The sequence below is a fragment of the Eleutherodactylus coqui genome, chromosome 11 (genome assembly GCF_035609145.1).
Source record: "Eleutherodactylus coqui strain aEleCoq1 chromosome 11, aEleCoq1.hap1, whole genome shotgun sequence".
Lineage (NCBI taxonomy): Eukaryota > Metazoa > Chordata > Amphibia > Anura > Eleutherodactylidae > Eleutherodactylus > Eleutherodactylus coqui.
Window position 1 is genome coordinate 20,882,753 of NC_089847.1, and position 22,544 is coordinate 20,905,296.

Below are 22,544 nucleotides of genomic sequence, written 5' to 3' on the forward strand. Positions count from 1 at the left end.
TTTATTAGCTTTTTACCCCCAATAAAAATAAAAAACAGAAAAAAATATAAAAAAAATAGCCCTATATGTCACAGGAAAAAAAACACAGCAAAAATAATTTTGGTAGCTGAAGGAAAAAAATAGGGCAGTTAAACCACCACATGGGTAAAATTGCTAAAAATTGTCTAGTCCTTATGGTATGTAACAGCCAGGTCCTTAAGGGGTTAAAAAAACAGAGTTATACTTACCCTACCGTCACCATCGGAATACAGCACTGCAGCCCCGCTCTGGTTTTGGCGTTTCTTATGACAGCAGCCATCACAGGAAGTCAGGTGACCGCGGCAGCCAATCAAAGGCAGCAGTGTCACGTTCCTGAACTCCTAGAATCATGCTGCTCAGGATGTGAACACCAATGCCAGGAGAAGGAGAGGTGATGCTGCAGCCAATCATGGCTGCAGTGGTCCCCTGACTTCCTGTGACAGCTGCTGTCGCAACAAATTCTGCTAACGCAATGGGACTGCGGCGCTAGATTTTGACGGTGGCAAAGAGGTAAGTATAGCTCTGTTTGTTATTTTAACCCCTTAGTGACCAAGCCTGTTTGCGCCTTACTGACGGAGCCAGATTTTGGAAATCTGACGTGTCAGTTTAAAATACAATAACTCCCTAAAGGTTTTGCATATCCAAGTGATTCTGACATTGTGTTTTCGCCACATGTTATACTTCATATAGGCGAAAAAAATAGATGATTGAATTTGTGAATATTTATTAAAAGTGCCAAAATTGGGAAACCTGTGAAAAAATTGTTATTTTTCACATTTTCAACTGTAATATATCAAATATGTGCAAACATACTGCACACATTTTTGATAAGACATATATTTTCATTTTATTTTCTGTTTACTTTATTCTGGATGAACATCTGAAATCCTTTTTTTTTTTAACCATTTAGGATACGTACAAATTTAACATTACTTATCAACATTTTGAGGAACACTTTGATTGCAAAGACTCCAATGAATAATGGCGATCAAGGGCCCGGGGATCTGTCACCGGAGTTCCCGGTGACATCTCCTGCCTCCTGGCTACCTTCAGTAGCCGGGAGCCAGGAGATTTCGAATCCCCCACGCCAGTCTGGTCTTCTGCGCAAGCGCCGCCATTTTTCTTGAGGCGCGCATGTGCAGAAGACGGACAATGGTCCTTTTCCGACCAGATCATCGTGGAACATCGCGGAGGATGGCGGTGAGTAGTTTCAGCGCCCCTCATGGATGTGATCCTTGAGGGGAGCTGAAACTAACTTTTTTTCACTTTTTATTTACTTTCATGCGATAGGCGCCACACACTGGATAGCCCAGATCGCATGCCTGGGGGTCGCATATGCTCACCTTGACAGCTCCAGCAGCCGTCAGCATGGAGCGGTCACGTCCTCAGCTCACGTGGCTTTAATCTTCAGAAGCATGTTTTTACATTCCTGAGGATTAAAGCCCACTTAGCTAGGATGTAAAAAGGCAATGGGGCCGTCATTATAGGGTTAATACAGACAAATCTATTAAAGGGAAGTTGTCCAGTAACAGGACAACCCCTTTCAGTCCTCCAGTCTGCAGTGCCTTGCAAAACAATCAGAAAATGTTAATGAAAACCAATTTTTAAAAAGTCTTACAATTTCCCAAAACACATTGATAAATAAAAGGAGTGCAAAGGTGTACATAGCCTTTAAGACTTGTTATGGTGCCAACTTCACCTCTATGTGTGCCCCTGGTTTGAAAGCTGAGAACCTGAAAAACAGGTCATAGTGAAACCTTTAAAGTAAGAAGATTAATTCCATCCATAGTCCTATTATACGGCTTTCTGTATACTATTATGCACAACTCATTTATACCCATACTGGTAGATAAAGTTACATTCTGTAGTAGTTTCTTCCAATGTCCCTATTCAGGTACAGCAGTGTCACATAACCGTTTCAGACAAAATGTCCTATGCAATAACTAACTACAGTACCCCCCATAACAGAGCTAGCCAAATGCCCTCATCCAGTAGCCAACTCATTGCTCCTGTAAGCCAAAAAGTAGGCTCATTGGATGGAGCAGGATGCTGCAGAGTGGCAACAACAGCAACATGAAGACGGTTTGGAATAATCTCAGGTGGTACAACTTTCATAAAAATGTACCATTCATGGCTGGTATTGCAGGAGACAGCGGGGTATAGTAATAGCAATATATCACAGGTGGCTCCACTATCTCCTCACAATAGCTGACTAGAACTAGAGATGAGCGAGCGTACTCGCTAAGGCATATTACTTGAGCAAGTATTGCCATTTTCGAGTACATGCCCGCTCGTCTCAAAAGATTCGGGGGGCGGAGTGGCGCGGCGGAGGAGAGCGGGGAGTAACAGGGGGGGAGATCCCTCCCCCCAGCTCCCCCATACTTACTCCTGCAACTCACCGCTCACCCCTGCCGGCCCCCGAATCTTTTGAGACGAGCGCGCATGTACTCGAAAATGGCAATACTCGCTCGAGTAATTTGCCTTAGCAAGTACGCTCGCTCATCTCTACTAAGAACCCATCCTCGTTACTACTGGGGGAGATCACATTAAGTAATCGGGTTACTTTGAGTTCCTGTTTTCTCACTGTGGCGTCAACGTTCCTCATTCCGCGGCGGTTTACCCAGCTTGGGTAAAACCAGTCCACACATAGAAAGTACTTTTTAATAAGAACTGGGAACGTACAGTCTTGCAACTTTACTTAGTTTCTTCTCCTTCCAGATAACAAGAAAACAAATTTTGCATGTAGAAAACATAACAGTAGTAGACAGATTGTAGGCTTACATTTCTCGCCTTTTCTGTACAGTTCAGGTTTCCCAAGGCACAGTTGTGATTTTTTTTACTGCAAAAATGACAAAACTGCAGCTTTGCTCATGCGGTCTTTACCACCTTGTGTGAAAACAGCCTAATAGAGTCAGCTGCTATGATCTCATACAACAGTACAGTAAAAGGCGCCCCCACACAGAGCGCCTACAACAGTGATGGCGAACCTTTTAGAGACCGAGTGCCCAAAACCCACTTATTTATAGCAAGGTGCCAATATGTCGGGGGGGGGGGGGCTTATCATAACAGATAATTTTCTACCTCCGTCGTTATAAAAAGGACAAGGCTGTTTCAAAATAGACAGGGTGCAATTTTTGACTGCTTTTTGGATGAGGAAATGCTGCGGAATGGAAATGGAAATGCCATGGAAATTTCCATCTGAGGACATTCTGTAGCATTTCCGCCCTGTGCAAACATACCCCAGCAGTAACAGTGACCCCCACAGCAGCCCCAGTAGTAATAGTGACCCCCACAGTGGCTTCAGTAGTAATAGTGACCCCCACAGTGGCCTCAGCACTAATATTAAAACGCATAGTGGCTTCAGCAGTCATAGTGACCCCCACAGTGGCCTCAGCAGTCATAGTGACCGCCACAGTGGCCTCAGCAGTCATAGTGACCGCCACAGTGGCCTTAGCCATCATAGTGACCCCCACAGTGGCCTCAGCCATCATAGTGACCCCCACAGTGGCCTCAGCCGTCATAGTGACCCCCACAGTAGCCTCAGCAGTAATAGTAACCCCCAAAGTGGCCTCAGTAGTGACACCCCACAGTGGCCTCAGTAGTAATAGTGGCCCCCCACAGTGGCCTCAGTAATAATAGTGACCCCCCCCCCCCCCCACAGTGGCCTTAGTAGTAATAGCGACCCCCCTCCCCAGTGACCTCAGTAGTAATAGTGACCCCCCACAGTCGCCTCAGCAGTAATAGTGAGCTCCTCAGTAGTAATAGTGACCTCCACACTAGCTCCAGTAGTAACAGCGACCCCACAGCGGCCGCAGTAGTAATAGTGTCCCTCGCAGTGGCCTCAGCAGTAATAGTGACCCCCCCACACACACAGTAGCCTGAGTATTAATAGTGACCCCCACAGCGGCCCCCAATAGTGTTCCCCACAGTGATCTCAGTAGTAATAGTGACCCTTACAGTAGTCTCCACAGTAATAGTGACCCCCACAGTCGTCTCAGCATTAATATTGAACCCAACAGTGGTCTTGGCAGTAATAGTGAACCCACAGTGGTCTCAGCAGTAATAGTGATAACCACAGTGACCCCCCTCAGTAGTAATAGTGACCTCCACAGTAGTCCTCGTAGTAATAGTGACCCCCACAGTGGTTTTAGTAGTAATAGTGTCCCCCACAGCGGCCCCAGTTGTTATAGTGTCCCCCTCAGTGACCCCAGCAGTAATAGTGACCCCCCACAGTAGCCCCAGTAGTAACAGAGACTCCCACAGTAGCCCTAGCAGTAATAATGACCTCCCCCAACAGCGGCCGCAGCAGTAATAGTCACCCCCCACAGTGGCCCCAGCAGTAATAGTGACCCTCACAGGACCTACAGTAGTGATAGTGACCCCCACAGCAGCCCTAGCAGTAATAGTGACTCCCTTACAGTGGCCCCAGTATTAATAGTGACCCCCTACAGCGGGGGTCTAATAGTATTACTATTACTAATAGTATCCCCTATATCAGGCCCAGTAGTAATAGCACCCTCACTTACCCCCTCCTACTTGTCGTAGCATTGCTGCTCCTCTGCTCGGCGCTGATCCCAGGTGCACACTGGATGCCTCCTCCCTTCTGCTCTTGCGGAACCAAGGAGGAGACGTCAGGGAAGGGGGGAGGAGGATCCTGCAGGCACATTGACATCACAGTGTGCACCTACAATCAGCGCCGCTGAGTGAATACCGACATGGGAGCTGCAGCACCCCGGCCAGTATTCACTACCGTGGTGAGTAGCCGCTAGGGCGCGTGCCAGCAAGGAGGGCTCTGCGTGCCGCCTCTGGCATGCGTGCCATATGTTCGCCACCACTGTTCTATAGCATAGAATGAAATCACAGAGCTAAGGAGGGACCTGACGTACCTTTTATTTAAACCAGTGAATATAATGCGTTTTGGGGATGAATCTTGTTACATCTCTGTCTATTGAGCACAATTAAAGCCACTCTCACGCATTCAGTTAAATGCTGTCCAAACTACGGCATTTTACCGCGATTTCGAGCAGCATTTTTTTAACGCATGGTACAGCGTTTGACAGCACTTTGTAACGCACCCCATCATTGTGATGGGGTGCATTAAAAAAACATGAAAATGCAGAAAAATAGGACAGACAGCGCTAAAAAAACACAGCGTTAGAAACACCGCATTCGAGCGGTGGTCTGCAAGGCCCTGTTAAAATCAATGGCGGAGTTGTACCGCAGCGCTCAGGACGCTGCGCTAATTGCCTTAAAAAGCAACTAGTGTGAGAGCGTCCTAAATGTTTGGTACCGCTACACCTTTATCTGATGAAAGGGTTTTGTTGCCTCGAAACATATTCTACTCACTAATTTACATAAAAGAGAAGTCAGGTCACGTCTTGATTCTGTGACTCATTCCACAATATTGAACGTGTGCGCCATATCCTGGTTTCCTTGCTTTTATCTACCCTGCGTCCTACCAAGCTCACTCACCTATAGTGTAGCCACTACCCAGGCTGGCAGAGCGGTTTTGTAGAATTATTGGAGAAGCCATTCGTTAGGATCACCACGACTGCACTACTTGCAGAGAACCCCCTGGGGCCTTTTAGTATCCATACTGTTTGCCAAGCTGCTTCCCCATAAACAGATATAACAGAGGTGAAAAGAATGTTTAACAACTGGAACGAAGAGGAGGATTTCAACTTGAATTTATGTTTTATATCTCTTTAATCAGATCACAAGGATTTCCATATGAAGTAAGCTCATTCACAAAGACAACAGGCAAGAACTATGGAAACAAGCTCCAGGACATTCACAACTGTCACGCATAGCAACGCTTATAAACACTGGCGGCACACTAATATTATAAACTGCAATGGAGGTGAGGACCGTAGCTGTGGACTCCTATTACCACCCTAAACCGCAACACTACAAAGTACTGCAGATCATTCAGGCAGAAGTGATCACACAGAGCTTATTAGCTGCGCTATTCTTTCCTGTAAGGTAAAGCAGGGATATGATGTACCCATTATAAGCCAATAGGATCTCGCAGTGTACATTATGTTCCACTACATAACAAATCCGTCATAGCTTCCGTTTATACCAGAAAGCATTGAGTTAATACTTTGGATAAAAAAATCTGAATTTTCAGATGCTGTTCAATATCATTCAGGGAAAAAAGGGCGCCATTACCTCCGACTCTCAAATCTAAGGCCACAGTACCCAAACCCCTATGAAGCTTAGATCTCATGAGACAAATGTCCCCAGCATTTTGTATAATCATATATTTAGAGCCAAAAGGAAACAGATTAAAATAGAGACTCCATCATGTCCTCCGCTATTCAGCCAGTATCATATCTATAGTAGAATTTTGGCTACGTTTGCTGGATTGCCTTTTAGGTTTGTAAATTCCTTGAAAATATATGTTACCTATTAAAAGGGTATTTCCATATCTGACATGCTGTATATGGTATATCCACAGAGTAAATGTCTGATAAATGCAGCTTCCAAATCTGGGACTCTGATTGGGTATCTTTGGAACTCCCATAGAAGTGAATGCAGAGAGTCTTTCCATTCACATTGGTTAGTTCGGCAGGCAGGATGGGGGTCTAGGGGCCCCCATTCTCAAGATAGGTGTGGGTGCTGTATCTATAGATATTTATTGCATATCCTGTGTATATGCTGTAAATGTCCAAGACAGAAATATCCCTTTAACTCCCAGTCTATTCTCTAAGACTGTCTTCACACGTAGCATAAATACTATGGACGGAAATTCCGCAGCACGTAAAGTACAAGCCATGTGGAAGGGATTTAACGCATCTCCTTCATGCGGCGTGGAAAATTTCTGCAACAAAACTGCATTTTAAAAAAACAACTCTAGATTCTAAATCCGCAACATCTCTATTTATGCTGCAGAATTCAACCCTCGAAACACAAGGGTTAAACGCTGCAGCAGATCCGCAATTAAAAACACGGCCAAATCCACACCACCTAAAGGCAGATTTATTTATTTTCTGCAACGAATCGGCAATATTTAAAAAAATCTGTCTATTTAGGCTGCCTGTCCACGGGCGTAGCGATAGGAGGGGAGCAGGAGCCAGCTAGGCTCACAGCGGAGAATCGCAGCATGCCACGATTTGCCTCCCGTGAGCGGAGAATCGCTATGATTCTCCGCTCCTGGACAGAGGGCTGCGCTTACTATAGCAACGCTATGGAAAGCGTTCACTGTGTTTTCCGCGGCCGGATTATTGCCGTGGGGAACGCAACGAAAGTACGCCCGTGGACAGGCAGCCTTATGCTACAGATTTCTGCTATGGAATTTAACCCTTCAAATACAAGGGTTAAATTCCAAAACTGTTCTGCAATTAAAAATGTAGCCAAATTTGCACAATGTAGGTGCGGCTTTGGCCACCGCAGATTTGCTACAGGTATTCTGTTGCAAAATGGCCGCAGCGGTTCCGCCCTGTGAGAAGGCAAGATGGCCCGGTCAGGGTGCGGTTTTGGTCACCAAGCTGCAATGCATTTTTAACTGTGCATTTAAAGACCCCATTGATAACACTAGTGTCTAGTATAATGTGTCAATGAGGCCGATTACAATCAGTTACATTCGGATTACATGTGTATAATTTGAGACACATGCTTCACAAAACACCAGACAAGACAGGCAGAGACAATTGTACAAACAATGAGGCTGCGTTCACTCATTAAACTGACCCTCCGGGCCTGGAGAAACAAAGATAGCCAAAATACTGACTACCTGATGAACACTATGTACAGTATACATCGGTAGTCTTAGGCCGGCTGTACACGACCGGGTCGGATTCCGCACGTGGGAGGCCACAGCAGAATCCAGCCCTGTCTGCAGCCGGCGTCCGCTCGTACCTGTCACTTTTTTTTCTTTATCTTTAAGACACTACATGCTGATCTGACTGGCTGGCACTGCTGACATGGGCAGCACTGGTCAATCAAAGCAGGTGTAGTGTCTTAGACTAATGATGTATACTAATGCACAGCTTGGATCAACTTGTCAGAGAAGCTGGTGTGGCCATCTTTGTTTCTTGAGGCTCGGAGGGTCACTTAAAGTCTTTGTTGCATTGTTTGTGTAACTGAAAAGTAGCAAAAAAAAAACACAACAAAAAACTCATGTAATGTTAAAAAGTACATACCGAGGGCGCTAGCCCCGCCACCTTTTTGAAGTGGGTAGGGCTTGTCGGGAGGGGGCACAGCCGGCCCGGACTAATAGAATTCTGTATAATTTACACCAGAAACTTCTCAGAAGGCACACTGAGCTGCTGTGATGAGCTTAATACAGAAGAGGTGTGTGCCTCTTCATGTATTCTGTGTACTGTGCACCAGGGGAAATCGTACTAAGATTGGCACAGGAAATGAGGGACTTTGAAAATGTCCCGCACGGTTCTTAAAAAGGCATGCCGTTTTGATAAGCCCATGCCTTTTTTTGCAGCAGGTTGAGAAACACAAAAAAGAAGCAACAAAAAACGTAGAGAGTGAATACAGCCTGAGGCCGGTCTCACACGGGCGATCAGGATTCTGCATGCGGAAGCCCACAGCGGAATCCGGCTCTGACCCCGCCTACCTTCTTATCCTGTGCTTTCAGTGATTCGCATCCAGGGGTTTCACATGGATTGCAAGGGCGATATCGGGCCGTGATTCACGGCCCCATATTCCCCTCAGCAGTGTGAAGAAGCCCATAGACATATGTAGGCACACTGTGTATACCTCTCCCAGGTTCATTGTACTGTGGTTTGGGCAGAATGAACCTGGTGACAGATTCCTCTTCCCCTGCTTTTGCTTTATGGGTTATTTTTGAGGTTCTCTAGAGATAAGCTTTTACACTGGATGATTCTCGTTTGCATGAGCAAACAAACCAGTGACTAGCTTGTTCACTCTCATGCATCCTGTTTAGGCAGGCAGATTCATCACTGACTCGTTCAACAAAAATGCTTCAGCATCATTCAGTGTTTCACATTCACTGTTCTCGTTCGGCGTTGGCTCATGTTTAGACCGAATGTTCATTGTTCAATTTCGCTCATTTGCACGATAATTGTTCCGTCTAAAAGCGCCGTTAGGCTGGGCTCACACTGAGTGGAATCGCCACGGAAATTCTGTTGCATTTTTAAAACTGAAACTAAGCAGCAAAGTGGATGAGATTTGCAAAATCTTGTTCACATGCAGCCGACAGTCCGCTGCTGACAAACCGCGCGGAAACTGATGAGCGGCACGGAATTCAAATCTGTGACATGGAGAGAGATTTCCGCAGGGGAATACAGGCTGAAAAGCCGCTTCAAAACCCGCGCTAAATGGTGCGTGTTTTGAAGCAGCCTTTCCACTGCGGAAATCTTGCTGAATTTCGGTGCGGTCCAACTGCTGACATTCCGCGAGATTTCCATACCGTGTGAACACAGTGTTAGACTTATATACTTTTCTATGACTGTCCAATAATCCATAAGACATCCAGCCCCAATGTCTGTGAAATGTCAGATAGAGGTAATTTTACTCTATTTTACTCTATTACCACAAAAATGGTAAAATAGCCGTTCAATAGAGCATATAAACCTCTATAGGGAAATGCAGGAAATCCCCACAGCTGTCCAATTTATGGTTCTTGCAGCATTCTCCAAATCATTGCTTTATGTTCCTCGCTTCCTTATTTGCTCAGATTTATTTATGCTTTCGTTTTCATTACTCCTGGATGTGAAACTGATGATTAATACACAAGTCTGTCATTAAGGGAGCAGCAGAAGACTGGAAATAAACAGGTCCTTTCTAGTTAAAAGGGCTATCTATATGCCTTATAAGGGTGCATTCACACATGGTGGATCTGCAGCAGACTTGACCCCTTCAGGTTATGTTCACACAGCGGAATTTACCATTTTCCGTGGTGAATTCCACCTCTACAGATCAGGTCAAAATCTTCAGATTTCTGCTACGATTTTTATCGTGGATCTGCATGCGGATTTTTCTCTATAAATGGGCAAAATCTGCACGTGAAATTTGACACGTTTCAGCGTCAGAATTTCACATGTGGATTTTGACCACTGACTGGGCAAAAACCTCAGCAGAAAGCCATAGATTTTTTAGGCAGAATTCGATGTGGAAAATTCTGCCGCGATTCCTCTGTGTGAACATACCCATACTTGAAAGGGAGAAATATGCTGTGGATTTTGGTGTGGATATACACCAAAATCTGCCAATATGTAAACATAGCCTTAGGCTAAAGGCTCATTTACATGGAGGGATGATCGCTCAATAGTGGAGAGGGGGCAGGAGCTCAGTGCACTGCTCCCGACTCTTCCAGCCTCCTCCCCCTGCAGAGAGGGACACCGTATATCGGCCGAGCGTGAAAACCCGGCCGATATACGGTCGCCTGAATAAGCCCTCAAACTGTCGTTTGAGCGATTTTTGAGCGATCGTCACTCCATGTAAATGGGCCTTAACTTCACACGGGAGAGCGTGGTATCTGTCTGAATCCCACCCCCATATTTCGCTGCCCACCATGTGAAATCCCCAGAGATGCGAGGTGGTTTCAAAGGAAAATAGCTTTGCATCACTTCAGGGATGAAGGACCTCCGCCACGGCTGTCGCCGGGGCAGCATTGAAAACAATGAGACTGCGATGTGAGAGCACACAGCTAGATAATAATAATAAACTTTATTTGTATAGCGCCAACATATTCCGCAGCGCTTACATAGACAGGGGGGAATACAGGAAGACAAAATATAAAAATTACAGAACCACGGTTACATATAGTAATCAGCTGATTGATACAATAGGGGTGAGGGTCCTGCTCCAACGAGCTTACATACTACGAATAGTGGGGTGATACAGAAGGTAGAGGGGCTGGAGATGTGCACGGTATGGCGAAGTGGAAGAGTGAGCGATGTTATACACATAGACAATGGTCAGACATTTAGCCGTGTGACGGCAGAAACGGTGTGACTGCAGGAGCGGTTTATGATGGCTAGCAGGGATTGCAGTCAGTAGGTCAGGGAGCATGTTATCAGGCGGAGTACAGAGGGGTTTGTTTAGGGAATGCGGTATGCCTCCCCGAAGAGGTGCATTTTTAGAGCACGCCTGAAGTTCTGCGAGTCCTGGATTGCTCGGGTAGCCTTTGGTAGTGCGTTCCAGATAGAACACGCTGCGATCTGTTTCCCGCATAGCATCACATGACGGTGCCATGAGGAGAAAAAAAAATTTCGCTCATGTGTATGACCCCATTCAAAAGAATTGGGTTCATATTTGTGCATCTCACAGGACACAAATCTCGCGCAATTTTCTCGTCCGTGTGAAGCCAACCTTAGGGTGACTACCCATTACAGTTTTTTTTCACTGCGAAATTCGCAGCGTTTTTTTCCTGCAGGGGTCTATGGGACTTGTAATGTTAAAATCGCAATCGCGCAAAATCGCAATTTACCACGAAATCACGATGTTGCACGATCGCGATTTTAACATTACAAGTACCATAGACCCCTGCAGGAAAAAAACGCTGCGAATTTCGCAGTGAAAAAAAAAACTGTAGTGAGTAGTCACTCTTAGGCCTTATGTCCACTAGGAAATTCAGGCCCGCGCGGATTCTCCATGCAGAATCCCACAGCGGGACCCTCCTTTCCCGGGGACATGAGGCCTGAAAATAGAATTTTCTTAGCTGTCCGGACGCTGCGGGTTCCTGTCCGTCGCGGCCGGATCTTCTTTCTCTTTGCCCGGCGGATGCACTCGGCACGCCGGCAGCGTGCCGCGCACATGCGCCGTGCACTCTTTTTTTTTTCCTCTCTGAACTCCTGCACTCCCGCGCTCCCGCGCCGGAGAGCAGAAATTCAGCTGCGGGTGTACCGCGGGACCAGACGGCTTCCATAGGCATCTATGGAAGCCTGTGGGAGCCGTCCATGTGGGAGACCAGCAGAAAATGGAGCATGCTGCGTTTTCTCTCACGTGCGGGAGAAAACATAAATCCATTAAAATGCCATCCGCGGGTGCAAATTACAATTTAATCCCTATGGGCAAAATCGAATGAGGATTCCGCAGAGGAAATCCGCAGCAGAATCCGCAATTCGATTTTGCTAGTGGACATGAGACCTTAGGGTATTTTCACACTGAGAATTCCAATACGGATGTTTCCATGTGGGTTTCTGCTCTGGCTATGCACAAATATACCCACCGATCTGAACAGAGATTTAGCACTTTTCCATGGGCAAGTACAGAAAAGCCAACAAAGAATCCATATGAGGAAGTGACATGTCACTTTTCTTCCTGCACACGGACATAAAATCCATATGAGGGGAAAACAAAATTGGCGCAGATTACTACTGCATCTCCCCATCACTGCAGCAGAGAAGGATGATGTTTTGGGAGCTGCGCACGCCAGCAAAGATGGCCTGCCAACCCACCAGACCGCTTGCCGATAATTTCCATGTCATGCAGTAGAAATAAAAACCTTCCCTTTTCAGGTATGCTTTAAATAAGATGACTACGGTAAAAAATCTACAACATTTCTGCAACCATTACGGCATGCTATCCACTGTGGGTTTTTTCAGCAAGCGAATGCGGTTTGTTAAGACCCCATTCACTTACATTGTACTGTACATGCCCCCCACCACACCGACACGCGCAGTGCGACATTTTATTTTTAATTCCCCGCTCTATTTCATAGCGTAGTTGTGTATGAAAAATGCCACCCACATGCAATGTATTGCGTGTGGACAGCGTTTTATACGTGGCCTATAACAATGTATAGGGCTCACGTTGCACGGTACGGCGAGAAATAAGAGTATGCTGCGATCTATTTTTCGTGCGTATTGATACGCAGCGTCTACACGGATATAGTAACATAGTATGGAAGGCCGAATGAAGACAATATCCATCTAGTTCAGCCTGTTTATCCTCCTGTGTTGTTGATCCAGAGGAAGGCAAAAAAAAACCAAGAGCAGAAGCCAATTAGCCCCTTTGGGTGAAAATTCCTTCCCGACTCCCTAATGGCAATATGTGTATGGTACATTGAAAGTCCATTGACTACGTTATCACACGGCCGTGCAACGCATGCGTAATACGTGGTGAGAACACGGTCGGGGACATGAGTCCTAAATCTGTGACTTGTGAACTCACCCTTATGTGGCAGGGATCCGAGTACGCCAACAACCTCCGCTTCCCTATAGCTGCATCACCCCACCTACCTGCTCAGAGTTCCACTACAGACGTCAGTCCGGCGTGCGTTTTGTGTGAGGTCACCTGAAGTTACAAAAAAAAATAGCGCATATGAAAATCAGTTTTTTGACAATTTTTGCTCAGCTCTATCCCCTTCTGGGAAAGCTGGGTAACATCATCGTCTTACTCCTTGGAGACTATTGTTCCTGTAAGGCTGCGGTCACACGGGGCGTAAATCCCACGGAAATCTTTCGGAAATACCGCGAGATTTCCGCGGCAAAAATGCAGCTTCAAAACTCGACGCCTGCATTCCGCAGCGGCCATCTCTTCCCATAGAAAGGAGAGATGGCCGCAGCAGAGACAGCGATTAAATTGACGTACCGCGGCTTTTTCGCAGCGAGCGGACAAGATTTTTGCTTTCTCACGGGATAAAAATTGCCGGCGGAATTTCCGCGGAGAAAGTCTGCATGGAAATTTGGCTGCAATTCCGCCCTCGCTGTGTAAAATTGGTGCGGCGAATCATCCGAACTCTGGGAAACCAATAATTATAGACCCGCGGTCGAGCGAAGATTTACAGCTATGAGCGTACCTTTCCACGGACGAGAAACCCGCCCTGATATCGCGCTTAGTGTGCATTTTCGCATAATGTCTCCGAAACTGCGATCCTCCGGCGCTTGTTTCATGGGACACATCACATCGCACTTAATGCAACGTGTTCGACTGCGAGACGGCGATTTTTTTTACCTCGCTGCAAGTGAAAAAAAACAAATTGCGCATGTGTATGACCGCATTCTGAAGCACGGAGTCCATATTAGCACGCGTTTTGCAAAGCACAAAGCTCACATGAGATTCTCGCTGGGGTGAGTCTAGCCCAAGGCTGGTTGCACGCGGCCGCACGATATCAAAAACGCCACCCAGCACGTCAGTCCAGCTGCGATCCTGAACGCTGAAACCGCGCCGGAGGATCAGCAAAGTGCTTTCCATAGGAAGCCTCAAGGGAACGCCCGAAGGCAGCACAGTCCGCAATTTTTACGCACACCGTGATGTATGTGACCCGTCGCACAAATCTTGCGTGATTTCCGTTACCGTTTGAACGCGGCGCAGGGCTGTATTTACACGTGGAGTGCGACGTTAGTCCGAAGATCTCGGCTCAATATAGCGCTTGTAAACCTGCGATATTCCCTGCAATCGTGATGCTCTGCGAAAAAAACGCACCGCGTCTCTGAACACGCGCATTTGTGAAAAAACACAGCGTTTCTGTAGGAAATAAAAAAATATATAAAAAATTGCACTTGCGTGAATTTGGCGCCTGCGTACGAGTCTAATGCAATTTTTGTTTCTCCGATAGAAAATCATGGGGTCTATTGACCCCCTCCAAAAAAAAACAAAAACGGACAAGCTGCGATTTTTTACCTCACAGCGATGGAGTCGGCCGTATAGATACACCCGGTGTAAATAACGGGCTATGGCGCGAGGTCTGCGTGTAAACTGAACTCGCACGTGTTCGTCGCCTGCCTAAGTACAGCCTCCGGGCCATTTAACACAAGTGCGCAGGTCTGGGCTCACACGGCCGCAGGGTTACCGCGTTTCGTGCGGGGCTTTATACGCAGTAACTCACAGCAATCGATCACATTGCCTTCGCAATTCGGCTCGTATTTGCGAATCTGAAGTGTGTAATACCGAGCGCAAAATAAACCGCCATGTATTCTATTTGCACGTTTATGCGCCATATAGCGCCCGCTGTTCTCTATCGTCCCCTATACACGCGTACGAAGATGGGGTTGTGTTCTAAAAATGGCCGCCTGACAAAACACCCAGCTTTCCCAGACTCCTGAAGAGATAATCAGTAAATTCCTGTCACAATACGCCTCCAGCCCCAATATTGCTGCTCAGGATGGAGATAAACGCTGACCACCCCGGGGCGGCCATTTACTTTCACCCAATTTTCCTCGAGGCAGGTTAACCAAGAAAAGAAAGACACGTAACCAAATGAATACTGGAGAATACGGACAAGCAGCCGTCTGCATCGCCGCAGACGGAGGCGCCGCTCCGCCTTACAAGAACCGACAACATCAAAATCACCTCAGGAGTTTTCCCGGCAATTCCCCGCCCAGGTCACGTGCTCCTTACACCCAGGGGCGGGACGAAGCTGAGCGGGGATGATTGACGTTCACCTCAGCCAATCCGCGCGTTCACCTGCCTACGTCACCCTCTGCCGGGCTCACCTGCGCTTCATTCGGAGTTGGAGCAGCAGGGAGTGAGAGAGTTTGCGGGTGCGCGCGGCAGGGACACACATGGGGCGACACAAGCTACTCCTCCCGGGCTGGTGCCTCTGGGCTGCGCTCTGTACTTTACAGGTAAGTTGTGGGTTTTTATTATTTTTGTCTAATTCCGGGTGTTTTGGGGTGTATTTGGTGGTTTACCCTTCCCTTGTTATTTCATTTGGGAATCTTGTCGGGGGCCGAGCTCAGGTCGTGCGTTGGGGTTTGATGGGTTTTTTTGTACTACTTTATAGGCTTGTTTTAGTTAGTTTTTATTTTTGGGGGGACTTTTGTGGCCCCCCTGGCATCAATCTAGTAGGATGAGTATAACTAGTTGTTACCCTTCCTGTACTCCTGTTTATAAGCTGTCTGTATAACTTTTATGGCAGTTTTTAAAGTATCAGGATCAAAGGTCTGTACTTATCTTTACTAGTTTTGTATTTTTATAAACTTTTTAGTTTTGTACCCTTTCACCCCCTCCCCTCCTACTTTAATGTGATTTTGAATGTGCTGAGCTGTAGGATCTCCTCTTTGGATACATTTTGCTACGTAGATCTAAACTGTTACATTGTGTGGGATATAGAATAGTAACAATGTATCACTTTTGCCCCTTAGCTCATGAGTGCCAGCTCCTCAGCATGTCAGCCTGGCTTTTCTTCGCCTGAGTACGTCTTCTCCACGGACCGGAGGGAACTGAGGAAGGATAAGACCCTGGGAAAAGGTAACCCCCCGCTACCAGTTGGTTTGGCCGACTCCCCCACCTTCTATCCTCTACAATTCCTTCAGGAGTTAATTTTTAGCCAAGCCCTGGGAACTACGTTTACTCGCTACCTGGCAGCACAATGGCTTATTAAGTCTTATTTTGGTGCTGGTTCTTTGATGTTGCAACCTATTAACTCTTTACTTGCTGCTTTGCAGACTCCTTTTTTGTAATGCTCTTGCGTATTGCGGTGTATTGTTTTAGTACAGATTTATTAACTACTTGTCGTCGTTAATAATTTAGTGGTGAACCTTGAAGGTCCAGTACTTATCTTTCTGCAGTCCCTTGTACTTGGATGAGTTTGGGTTGTGCGTGGATCCTCCTTTTTGGGTTTTCTGACTTCTAGGCATGGTTCTGTTTAGCGATTTTTATAGTTTGCTATGATACCAAAGGATGGAGTTGGATGTCCCTTTAATTAGACTCCAAGCCAGATGCAAATCAATAGTCTCCTATACAGGATGTAGTCAAAAAGCCTGATCCAGCGCTATATCTCGGTACTGGTTTCCTATATTGAAAGTGTACTTGAATAGTAAGGCGTTGATATGCTACATGATGGTATGGGCCCTGGAATGTAGATTTCTGTTATATTGTGGCCCTTGTAAGAGTGTGAAACCCAATTGCAAAGTGAGAAGCAGATATCAGCTTTCCATATTCAAATCCCGTGGGAGCGCTGCTATGACTGAAGTAAGTAAAAGGGAGGTGAAGTGTCATCCATCTGCTACAATACATGCATGCAGCCATTGGACAGTGCAGGCCGGACACTAATTGCCGGACTGTTGATGAACAGCAATGCGCTGTTTCGGTGCAGATGCAATGTAAACTACTACCGTAGTAGGAGCACATCCCAGGCCGAAGACGTTGCAAACTTCAGCGTGAATATATGGGTTATAATTTGGTGCAATCGCCTCGTTAGATCTATGGGTTATAGGGGATCTCTATGTGAATCAGTACCCGCAGACAGTGGATGACTTCCTGGGCGATCTCCACCTATTGTAGCAGGAGGAGGCTACTTCCGTCACAGCAAATCCCACGGGACAGAGCCACGCGGAAAGTGGATTTCTGCTTCTAGCATGCCACTCCGACTCTGCAATTGGGTTTTACACTCTTGCAGTGGCCAAATCCATGTCCTGGGGCCCTTATTGACCAGTGCACCATACTATAATGTAACGCATCTACGTCTTCCTATTCAAGTACACTATTTCAATATAGGACACCAGTATTGAGAGGTTTGATCAGTCTTTGACTACACCTTGTATATAGATCCATGTGTCTTGACTTCATCGTGTTTTTTTAACGTCTTCCATATTGCAAGCATTGACATCAAAATACTTAAATGTTTCTTGAAGTTTTTCTGTTCCAGGGATTCATGGGCTCCTTTTTTTTTAAATTTTTTTGGCAGTATAGTACGGTTTTACAGCACATGGTGGTGATGATTAATACACCTTGGCTTGTGTAACGTGCGTTAGGGGAATTTTTTGAAATATTGAAATAATGCATTGTGGGTTGTCTCTTAGCATTGCCTATAAGGCATCACAACCTGCATGGATCCTACCCATCCCCCTCCCCACTTCATTGCATACCAAGGCTCAGGTTACCTGCAAGGCCTTCTCTTCTTCCTTTATAAACAGATGTTTTGTCACCTAGTTTCTGTTGTGTCTCATTTCCCTGCCTGATACTTTATACCCGCTTGTGACGTGCAGATTGGGTTCTGGTGTGTTAATATAAATAGGATGGAATTCCTGAGGGTCCGGCTGCATTCCTCTGCTAGGTACGGGTCAGGTTAGGAGCTCCCGGCCTTGGGCGCTGTTTGCACAGGCTTTATCTTATCTCTATTTGGGAATGTAATACTTTATTTCAGCCGGCTGTTACATAGGACTAGTTTCTGCACACAATGGGCAGTTCTACATAATCCTGTGTATATAGTGGTGTTACAATATAGCAAATGAGGTAAAACTTATCACACTTCAAGTGGTTTTTAGCACATTTCAATGCAATGTTGACTAGGCATTTGAGTGCTTAGGTCTCTTATGTTCGGTTTACATGGGCGACAACTGCATGATTCTCACTTGCCCGATTTAGTGTTTAGTTCGTTTGAATGATAATCGTTCAGTCTAAACGCAGCGTAATACCCCAGCTCAAACTCTGTATGCCTAGATCTGCCTGTCTAGTGCATGTTGGTGGTTTAAAGGGGTCCTATCGTGAGCACACACTTGGCTGATACAAAATCTGTGATAGGACCTACTTAACTACAACGCTTAATTTACTGTAATGGCCTCCTTATATATGGAGGACAGATCTTATGGACACTTTAAAGGAGTTGTCTGAAGTTAAGTACAACTCCCTTCTGCATGCAGTAAAATAGGCTTGTACTCGGTGCTACTTTGTGTCACCCCTCTTTCATTGTCACTGGCTTCCCCAGCCTGTTTATGGGGTGTCAAGGTGCTCCAGCCAATGGAGCTCAACTCTCAATTGGCTGCAGTGCCTGTCATGTCCCATAAACCAGACAGGACTGCAGCCTATAAATGGGTGCAGAGGACTGGGCACCAGCATGGGACACAGCGGGGGAGAGGAATGTAAGCCTATTTGTTTTGCAAAGGGGGTTTTATCATTACTTGGACAACCTTTTTTTTTTTTTTTTTTTTTTTTAAGGCGATGTTCACATGGGGTAGATTGGCTACAGATCTGTGTGTAAAATCTGCTTTTCAAATCCATGGTTTGTTGCAGATTTTGCAGTGGATTATTTATTTTTTTCCATGGACAGTCTGCAGCTACTTCTACAGATTTGGTGCAGATTTGGGCTTCTCCATTGAAGTCACTTTGCCAAAATCTACAGTGTATCGAGTGCTACAATTGACATGCTGCAGATCCAAAGTATATCTGGTCAACTTATGCGCTGATTTGGGGTATCACGTTTTGGATTTAAAAAAAATAGAAAATCGCCTTTACTCTTCTGCTACTGTATATGTTGCAGATTTCTGCGCTGACAGTTTGTGCACAATCAGTGGCAAATCCACCCTGTGTGAACATGGCCTTAGGCTCCAGGGCCAGGGCGTGACTGCATTTTCTAAACCCATTATAGTTACACACCTGGTGGCACTTTAAAGGATTTGGCAAGACTATGTATGCCTTGGGTGCTGTGCTTTGCTCCACTAGTATTAATGAGTCCATGGTTTCCCTTACAATACATCGGTCACTGGTTCCCTGTGACTCAAATTCTGGTGGTCAACCGGTCCAGGGCGCTGCTTCAGAAAAGGGGGTCCTTCTCGCCTGAAGACTACTTGGTGACATTCTGCAGCTGTATCACCGGTTGGCAATATTTGTGCCATCAAGAATCTTCATGCAACAGTTGCATCCCAACGATGTAATTGTAGCAAAAGTGTAATGCAAACTGCATCCATGCTGTACAACCACAGCATTGCAAAAGTATTTGTCTGGCCCCCAAGAAGTAAAGCCTGTTGTCTCCCCCTCTGCTATGCATCTTGTTAATGACAGCGAAACTATAAATCCATATGAATGGTCTCCTCCTTTGAAGTGGTAATAGTAATTGGGCAATTCCAGGCGATCAGCAGGGGGTCATTGTCCTGGCTTCTGATAAGCCCTGTATAGGTCTTGCTCCCATCCCCCCTCCTCTTCTTGGATTCAGACCATCCTCTGTCAGTGTGATTATCTTATGGTGGTCATTACTCTGCCCTGTGAGCTGTCCCTTTGTCTGTCTGTACAGGACTTGTATGCAGCTAATGCATCAACTGTAACTGAAACTCCCAACTTTTTTTTTTCCAGTACTTGACTCTTCTCAAGGTTTAACAAAAGGGTTATTCTTCTTGCCCAGGTGCATGAGAAGTACAGCAACAAACACCAGCCGAACCCGCAGGCTGCTCATCTTAACTAGAACTGTCTGGCAAGGTTCTATTACTTGGGAACACCTTAGAAGAGGCGACTTATTTTTTTTTTTTTTTACAACTAGTAGCAAAGTTTTTAAAGGGTGACTCCACCCAAAGAACTGCTTGCCCTATTAATGTAATTGTAGTTTGCCATTGCTCCACCCAAAAGAATTGTAAAGATCTGTCTTCGTACATATAAAGAAAGGGTCTCTGCTCGTTTGTCTCCAAGTTCTTTGTCAAGGTCTGTAAACGGGAAAAGCAGGTTCGTTCTCTTATCTACACCCTGTGGGCTTGTCTGCTGTGGTGGTAGATGTGGTTGTGGTCAACTGAAGCCAGGCAGACTGAATGTCCTGATCTATATCAGTTTTACAGTAAACTCCTATGTGAGAAGGTCTAGTGTTAGACATTGTATGGCTGGTGGCCTAAAGGAGTCCCTTTTTTAGAAACTGTTGATTTCTGACCCTTTGATCTTCTTTAAACAATGCTATGGTTGTTTATGGCTGTCTCTAGACCTGTAGAGATGGCTGGTATATATAAACTAGTGGAAGTGACATTTGGAACTATGGGTTATCTGGTTGTGGATATTAACCGGAGGTGTTCTGTAGTGTAGGAGAACCTCTAACAAGTTGGGGTGAAGGTCCCTCAGTTTATAGAAGATGATTGGATTCCTACTGCTTCGGTGATATTGCTGAGGTCTTCTACTGTAACTAAGGTCCCTCTTATATGAAGCGGTCCTTGAAACATTGTAAACAAGTACCAATTGACAGAGCATGTTTGAGTCTTGCCTTCACAAGCAGCAGAGGATCGCTGGTTTGGGGACACTATTATATTCAGTATAGATGTACGTTTGCCATCAACCCTTCATTTAGAGATGCGCCACAGAGGTGCATGCATGTTTATGCCTGCACAAAGACTCAGCCGAAGCTTGCTCCTTCATCAGATTCTCTGCACTTTCACACGTTTAGGGTATAATTATACAAATCCTGTTCTCATGTGAGTTCAGAACTCACCAGAAAATTACCCTTCCTTTGAATGGACTCATTCACACTTTTTTTTTTTTTTTTTTTTCCCCTTTCAATGAGTCTGAGTTTGACAATCTCTAAGATATGCAGCATTTATTTTCAGATGCGCCTGAAAGCGTGCATCTCTAATGCAAAAATCATGCATGCAGGAAAAGGTCTGTTTTTCGCTGAACTAACTGCGATCGCCTGTGTGAATACAGCTTTTAGACAGACTGCCTGCCATCATCGGGCTGTGAGGGCCTCCAATCACCCAATGAACGAGCAAATCCTCAGTCACTGGGTCAAAGCAACTTTCATGCTGGCTGCACATCTCCCTGTAAATGGGACTTGTGGGGTTAGATGGTTGAGGGAATTGGCACAGCTAACTTGCATGCACAAAAAAAACACGATTAGAACCAATGGTTTCCTATGGAAACGTTCTTTTTTTCTCTTCTTTTTTTTTTTTTTTTTTTTTTTTTAAGCTGCGCGAAAATATAGGTCTCGGCTACTTTACACTGGAGGGAGAATCGCACGATTTTCTCACGGAGTGAAAACGCATGATTATAAAACCAATGGCTTCATCTTTGTTTGTGATGTCTTCACTCCTGCATTGGGGGGGGATGATTTATAGCATGTCCTTTTTGCAATATCACCCACTGATAATGGCGCAACATCGCTATCCCCTGCAGGTGGAATTGTGTTAATTGCCATGATAGAACGCTATACAAAGATTTTAATCTTGTCTCAAGCTTTTATGTGAAAACTTCAAATAAAAATAAGAATTTTTGCACGTTGAGTGGGATGAAGGAAACCCCCCCCCCCCCCCGCCCCCCCCCCCCCCCCACAGGGATGTGAGGCTGTGGGGTTTTTTTGCACGCAGTTGGCCATGATTTTTTTTTTTTAGTTTGTGCAGTTCTCAAGCCTGTGTGAAGGCCGGACAAATGAGTACTGAACCCTTTTACAATGTATTGATCACGAGGCTTCCTTCGATATTTGTATCAGACGTCTTCAGCTATAGCCGTAGACCATCGGCTTCTTGCGCTCTCGCAGTTTTTGCTTCCTCCTCACTGTTGTCTCTTAAAGGAGGCGCATTGATTGCTTGCAGATACGATGCTTGGTTAATGGTATGGTATGTTGTGGTTGTAGATCTGTCTGCCATCTAAGTGCTCTGCGCAGGTCCCAGGCTATTTATAATGGCCTGTAAACTCCTAATCCAATATAACTTGCTTATCGCAGTTGTGTGATAAGTTATTTGGCTCTGGCATACGATTAGTCACTTTGATCAGTGCGCACATCCAATATTGAGGTTATCGCCTGCTCAGTCTCCTGCAGTTTAGTTTTTCTTTCCGTTTTTTTTTCTTTCCTGTTTGCTCCATGTTTGTCACATGCAGTGTTTTGTGTAAGCAGAGCGGAGCTGTCCCCACCCCCGGCCCTGCGGCTTCACCTGTTCAAACACGTCCCGCTCCTCCCCTTGTGGTAACACCGGATC

General features: G+C 45.7%; 1 protein-coding gene across 1 annotated transcript in view; it reads left to right on the plus strand.

Annotated features, from left to right (window-relative positions):
* Nucleotides 1–15,377: 15,377 nt before the first annotated feature.
* Nucleotides 15,378–22,544, plus strand: part of LOC136582742 (blastomere cadherin-like) — a 30,401-nt gene continuing 23,234 nt past the window's right edge. The window contains exons 1-2 of the mRNA XM_066583974.1: nt 15,378–15,509; nt 16,029–16,134. Coding sequence (XP_066440071.1) covers nt 15,447–15,509; nt 16,029–16,134 — 169 coding nt within the window. The 5' untranslated portion in view covers nt 15,378–15,446. The remainder of the gene's footprint in view (nt 15,510–16,028; nt 16,135–22,544) is intronic.